The sequence below is a fragment of the Drosophila obscura genome, unplaced genomic scaffold (genome assembly GCF_018151105.1).
Source record: "Drosophila obscura isolate BZ-5 IFL unplaced genomic scaffold, ASM1815110v1 contig_191, whole genome shotgun sequence".
Classification (NCBI taxonomy): Eukaryota; Metazoa; Arthropoda; class Insecta; order Diptera; family Drosophilidae; genus Drosophila; species Drosophila obscura.
In genome coordinates, this window is record NW_024542780.1 from 435,555 (window position 1) to 442,572 (window position 7,018).

At 38.1% G+C, this 7,018-nt stretch overlaps 1 protein-coding gene across 1 annotated transcript; it reads left to right on the forward strand.

The window, feature by feature from the left end:
* The first annotated feature begins 3,599 nt into the window (after positions 1-3,599).
* Positions 3,600-6,728, forward strand: LOC121404243 (cytoplasmic polyadenylation element-binding protein-like). The gene is made up of 2 exons (XM_041593524.1): positions 3,600-3,948; positions 6,701-6,728. Exons 1-2 carry the CDS (start codon positions 3,627-3,629, stop codon positions 6,712-6,714), a joined length of 336 nt encoding a protein of 111 aa, XP_041449458.1. The 5' UTR covers positions 3,600-3,626; the 3' UTR covers positions 6,715-6,728.
* Positions 6,729-7,018: the final 290 nt, after the last annotated feature.

Consider the following 7,018-nt stretch of genomic DNA (forward strand, 5'->3'; position numbering starts at 1 on the left):
TACTAACATCCACATTGGTAGTGTTACTTCTCATGCTGCCATTAGCATTTTCACAATCAATAAATGTGACGCAATTTGCAAACAAGCCTGGAATATTCTATGAGAAACTTGGAACCTCAAGAATGACCACTTCCGAATGGACCATGATTGTATACTACGACTTGGATCCATATTGGAAGGATATGCAAGTCATGTCAGCCGGAATGTCCGAACTAAGACACATGTGCCCTGAACTAAAAAATGTTCCAGCGTGCAACTCCATATTTCAACACTTTCAACATTTGTACAAAGAACTACAAACAGGAAATATGCTAATGAAGGCCTCTCGACAACGCAGATCACCGCTGGATATAGTAGGAAACGTAGCACACCAGCTGTTCGGTGTACTTGACTCTACATATGCTGAGAAAATGGCCAAAGTAATCGAAAAGGTACAAACCAACGAAATCAAACGTCAATTGTCGACTCCACAATGAACGTGATCAGGAAGGATAAGTCAGCCATGGACAACCGCCTAAAGGTATTGAAACAACAAGTGGCAACCATCAGCCGAGAAAGAGGAACATATCATGGCGATCATCTAATTCAGTCATACCTAGGGCTGACTACCACACACGTCATTTTCAAGGTGACACTACCGTTAGTTTCAACATTTCAGCTCAAAGTTTTCAGTATCATGCCGATTCCTGTCTGGGACTCAACAAGTTGGAGCTTGTTCAATCTCAAAACGACCATAATCACTGTAAACACTCACCGAGAGGATTTACTCCAGAAGAATTTCGACGCTGCTTTAAATTACGCAACGCAGAATACATCTGCTTTGATCATCAAACAGTCTTCAATGTCGACAATCGCTGTGAGTTTCAGTTGTTTAACAATAAAACAGCACCTTTATGTGAAGTGACCGACACGAAGGCGGACATGGTGTGGTCCAAAACTCAGCAAGCAAATAAATGGATTTTTGCAACACACTCTACAATGAGACTTCAGGCAGTTTGCAACGGGTCTCCGTCAACCATAAAACTGGAAGGAACTGGCTTGCTCTCATTGTCATCTGGATGCACTGCTCGCAATACAGAAATAAGCATCAGTACCTTCAGCACAACAATCAGTGAAGTCAAATCAACCTACACTCGATTTGGGGACATACGCTTACCAACGACACCCCCTTCGCCAGCAACTGTACAATTGGAGAACCAGACATCAGACTATCTTCAAGAATTGGAAGATTTACGACTGCAATTAGTGGGTGCAGTGCAGCATCATCAAATCGCTACTTATGCTGCCCTAGCAATATCAATGCTATTGATTATTGCGTTCATTCTCCGGAAGAAGTATCAATCATGGAACCCAAGGCCGTCAACAATCAACCAAGCAGAGCCACGCGGATCATCACCCCCGATCCCCATTCCTCGCCGCCTTTCAGTCGACTTGGGCGATGGTTGAACACCAGGCCGGGAGAATGTTCAGTCGCATATTTATGCATTAATTAATATTACACTTATCGAATAAGTCAGGTCGACCCATGTAACGGGAGACATAATAGTAAATGAGAAAGCATTGTAGCTGAGTCAACAATAACCGCTTCTGCAGCAATTTCTGCCAACGATGCGATCGCTCTTCAGAGGGCAAAAACACTGGTTCAATTGCTGACTATCACAATTGCCCAATAACACAATATCATATTAAATCCAAATCAATTCAATATTAATTCCAATTCCCTTTTACCATATTCTTACTAGATTCAGCACTTTCTGTACCTTTTGTTACCTATAAATAGAATTTAACTTTGTTGAATAAAATCAGTATCAGAAACAGTACCATCACTGCCTGTTCACTCATTCTCTACAACTGCAATCAACAGAGGCTGTCGACGTGTCTTTAGACCCTCATTTGCTCGACGTAGGAAACGTAGTTGCGACGACAAATTTGTAAACGGTTTATGTACCGTATGCATACCAAATCCCACACACACAAACACACATTAACAACTATTCTAATCCCTGCAGTTCCAAAAGTCACTTTTCACTCGTGATTCATTCGGTGAATCACTCATGGCATGTTCTCTGCCACTGGTGAATCACTGGTGAAACTCCAGATGAAATTTGTATGGACATGTCCGCTTTTGTCACTCGTGAAACTTCATATGAAATTGTCACTGAATTTTCTAGTGATTTCACCGGTGGCTTATACGTGTAAGCCACGAGTGATTTCACTCGGGAAACTTCCGAAAATGCCCTTAATGAAATTACTCGTAACTCATTCGAAATATCCCATATGAAATCACTCGTGACTCTTTTGAAATGTCCTATATGAAATCACCTGTGAGACTTCTCATTAAATTTAACGGAATTTCACGGATAATTTCATAAGTGAAAGCCACCCAAAAATATCTTTAAACACTTCATTCAAATAAAAGTAAATATATATATTTTACACAGATTTTCTAGATTTTTCATTGATTTAATTATTTTTAATTATCTGTAGGGCCTTCCTTAACTGACTCGATCAGGTTAATAAGCACCAATGCTCCTGAAATGATATAAAAAATAAAAATATTTAGCCACGGAAGGTAATATTTTTTGAACTTACTTCTGAGTTATGTTCAGATTTGCATAAAGCAATACACATATTGTTGCGAAAAGAAATATATAATTTTGAATTTAACCCTTCTTGTACCGTACAACGAATATCGGATATTTTGTAAGTGTGACCGAAGTCAACACATTATGTATATTTTTGATTTAAGATGAGTTGGCAGTCATTATCTAGATGTCGACTGAAAATTGTGGTGTATAAAGATTGACGAAGCTGTAAAAAATAAAAATTGAATAAAAAGAAGTTGTCGGTGCACTATAAATTCTTGTTGGTTTATAAGAAATAACCCAACGACGACCAAAAATAAACATAAAGCCTGTGCATACGTGGTGCAAGGTTTGGTTGACGGAAATTATAGAATTCGGTCATTTGAGCCGGATTAGTAACCCTCTGCCTCTTTGCTAGGTGAATATGAACACTAACATGGTCATTTGAGCCGGATTAGTAACCCTCTGCCTCTTTGCTAGGTGAATATGAACACTAACATGGTCATTTGAGCCGGATTAGTAACCCTCTGCCTCTTTGCTAGGTGAATATGAACACTAACATGGTCCTTCGAAGCCCACGGAACGGCATATGGATTGCGTAAAACAGACGCGCAATTTCATCAGATGGTGAAATAGATCTGTATGTATTCCAAGCCTGATCCAAGACATACACATCCGCACATACACTTTGACGACGACTAGTGTATGTGTACCGTATGTAGACAGACGTGCAACAGAAAGAGACAACTACTGCGTGTTTTTTGGTGATGCTCCCGACAGGAGACAGAAATGGGAATACATACATACATAAAAACAAACACCGAAATACGTACAGAAAAAAACTGGCGGAAAAAAGAAAAATTGTGACGACAACTGAAATCGACAAATCTGTTCAAATCGACGAACAAAAGATCGTAGACAGCGATAATGGGACAAAAAAAGAAGATAAACCACACTCCTCATCCCGACAAGACACCGCAAGTGGAAATGGATGCTACTATCAAGCCGAGGACAAGGTCAAAGGTAGCGGCATCAACACCGATGGAATCCAACGTAATCAAAAAGGCTGCAGACAAGCAGTCCGAAGGAGGCCGATCACCACGTACAACCAAAAGTAGCCAAAACTCACGCACATCGTCTAAGGTGCAAAATTTGATGAAACAACTGGATTTGAATACAAAACAGCAGCAGCTTGCCCAGCAAATTGCGACACAGGAGCAGCAGCGCCAACAGCTGGCACTTCAACAAAAACATCTGGACCTGGAACAAGAGCTGCTTGAGATGCAGCTACAAGAAGAAGAAAAAGAAGATGACATCGACCACGGCGACGACAATGATGGCAAATACGCTGAGATCCGTACAAGTGAGTGGGTTAGCACAACACGTAAGCTTAAATTTGAAAATGAAAGTCTTAATAAGTCAGAAAATAATAAGGATGTGGAAACATTCATGGCAAGGCAGACAATAAAACAAGACCTACCGACATTTGCAGGGGATCCATTAGAATGGCCCATATTTTATTCCGAATTTGAAAATAGTACAAACGCATGTAAATTTAGCAACTATGAAAACATAAGTCGTCTAAGAAAAGCATTAGCAGGTCGTGCCAAAGAATGTGTACAATCTCTTTTGTTGTTACCAGATAATGTGTTGACGATAATAGAAATCTTAAAAGAGAGATTTGGCGACTCGAGTCATATTATAAGACAACTGATTGATAAAATTAAGAATTTTCCATATATAAAAGACGATAAATATGAACGACTAATCTCATTTTATGATATAATTACAAATCTAATTCATACATTGTTGTCCATCGAAGATTTAGATCATATTCGTAACCCGTTGTTACTTGACGAAATATTGGAAAAATTACCTATGTCACAGCGAATTGCATTTATGAAACACTTTCAAAAATCTAGATCAGCTGAGCCAAAAATAATAGTTTTTCAAGCATGGCTAAGTGAAACCATTAGGGCTGCAACCACGATAGGCCTGGGGCAGCATAAGTCCAAAGATAGTACTTTAACAGTTACAAATCATCCAAATAATGCAACCAAAGAATATAGAAAAGGATTCTGTAATTATTGTAAATCGACTGATCATTATGTTACGACATGTGGAAAATTTAAAGACTTACATATTGACAAACGATGGGAGCATGTGTCTCAAAATAGCTTGTGTATATCTTGTCTGGGTAAAAACCACTTGATGAAAGATTGTAGACGCAAAAAGCAATGCAAAATAAATAATTGCAGTTATAATCATAACAATTTGTTACACAAAGATAAAGCTAACCGTCAAGAAAATCAACCAGATAAGCCAAACTATAATGATCAGTGGAACTCAAAAATAGAAAGCAATTGTAATATTTATGAAGGGCAGACCAAAGTTTTGTTAAAAGTAGTACCTATTTGTTTGATCGGACCCAAAAAGACAATTGACACGTATGCACTTCTTGACGAAGCATCGACTATATCCTTGTTAGACGAACAAGTAGCCAATGACTTAGGACTGGATGGCCCAATCAGACCATTAAAGATGCAATGGACCAATAGTGAAGTCTACGAACAGGAAGATTCAAAAATGGTCAGTGTACAGATCAAGGGTAAAAGTCAAGGTGCTAAAACTTTCACTATGAGAAAAATTAAAACAGTCTCGAATCTAAACTTACCTTTACAAACTCTGAAAATAGACGACATGACCGACAATTTTAAATTTTTGAAAAACTTCATTGACTGTTCATACGAAAAGGCACATCCAAAAATGTTGATAGGACAGGACAACTGGTCTCTTATAGTTTCACGCAAACTACATTACGAAGCATTTAATGGACCAGTCGCGAGCAAAACCTTGCTGGGCTGGGTTATTCATGGAGTAGTAGCACCAGACAGACAGAGAATTGAAACCAATTATTCTTTTCATATCAGCAACCAAGTTTTAAAAGACCAGGAATGTGATGATTTGGATGTTTTACATAATCTCGTCAAATCTTACTGGTCAATCGAGAGCGAATTAACTGTTCAGAACGACTATCCCTTGTCACTTGACGACAAAAGGTGCTTAGAAATTGTAGACAAATCTCTAAAGCGCGTAGAAGAAGGATTCGAATGCGGTTTGTTTTGGAAACAAGAAGATATACGACTTCCAGAGAGTTACAACAATGCGTATTCTAGACTAATGGCCTGTGAAAGGAAAATTGACAAAAACCCTATATATGGAAATAAATATGAAGAAACAATTAAATCACATATTTTAAAAGGATATATAAAAAAGTTGGACTTGTCTGAACTAGATGTTCAGTCACCTGTGACTTATTATCTTCCCCATTTTGGCGTACAAAATGTAAATAAGCCAGATAAGTTGAAAATTGTGTTTGACGCTGCATCTAGGAGTCATGGGTATTGCCTCAATGATTTTTTGCTACCAGGACCTGACCTTTACAATCAATTGTCATCTGTTCTCATGAATTTCCGTGAACATAAAATTGTTTTTGTAGGTGACATAAAAGAAATGTTTCTACAAATAAAATTTCAGCAGATAGATCGACCAGCCCAGAGAATTTTGTGGCGTGAAAATAGGCGACAAGGTATACCAGACGTCTATGAAATACAAGTTGTATTTTTTGAAGCTAAATGCAGTCTAAGTATTGCACAACAAGTTAGGAATCGTAATTCAAGTGACTTTAAGAAAGAATACCCTAAAGCCTAAAACATTACATGGACGACTACTTGGGAGGAGCAGATGACATTATCAGTGCCATACAACTGATTAAAGATCTTACATATGTACATCAGCAAGGAGGGTTTGAAATGTGCAACTGGATTTCAAACTCTTCAGAGGTTTTAGACCATATAAGCCCGACAAAATGCCACAAAAAATCGATATCTCCCAAAAAGATTAAAAATTTAACAGAAGAGCGTGTTTTAGGCCTGATGTGGGATTATGAAAAAGACAGTCTTGCTTATAACTTAAACTTTACAAAATCTCTTAGTGAAATTTTGAAATTGGAAAGGCGACCGACGAAACGTGAAGTCCTTAAGATTACGATGTCAATTTTTGATCTTCTCGGATTTCTTTCCCATTTTCTCATATCGAATAAAATACTGTTACAGGCAATCTGGGATAGTGGCATCAACTGGGACGACCCTATCATAGATGAACATTTTGATTTGTGGAAAGAGCTAAGTAATTCGTTTGATATTAGTAACTTTATTATATTAGTAACTTCAGTGTACCAAGACTTATGACAAAACTTCCAATAAATGACTGTGAAGTACAATTGCATATATTTTGCGATGCTTCCAAATATGCTTATGCATCATGCGCATACGTACGATTCCAAATTGACGACAAAATTGAATGTAGTTTAATAGCTGCAAAGTCACGTGTAGCACCACTCAAACCAATGTCAATTCCGCGGTTGGAATTAC

What these genes read in the sequence shown, in the direction of transcription:
- LOC121404243 (XM_041593524.1), top strand. Translation starts at nt 3,627, where the DNA reads ATGGAATCCAACGTAATCAAAAAGGCTGCAGACAAGCAGTCCGAAGGA.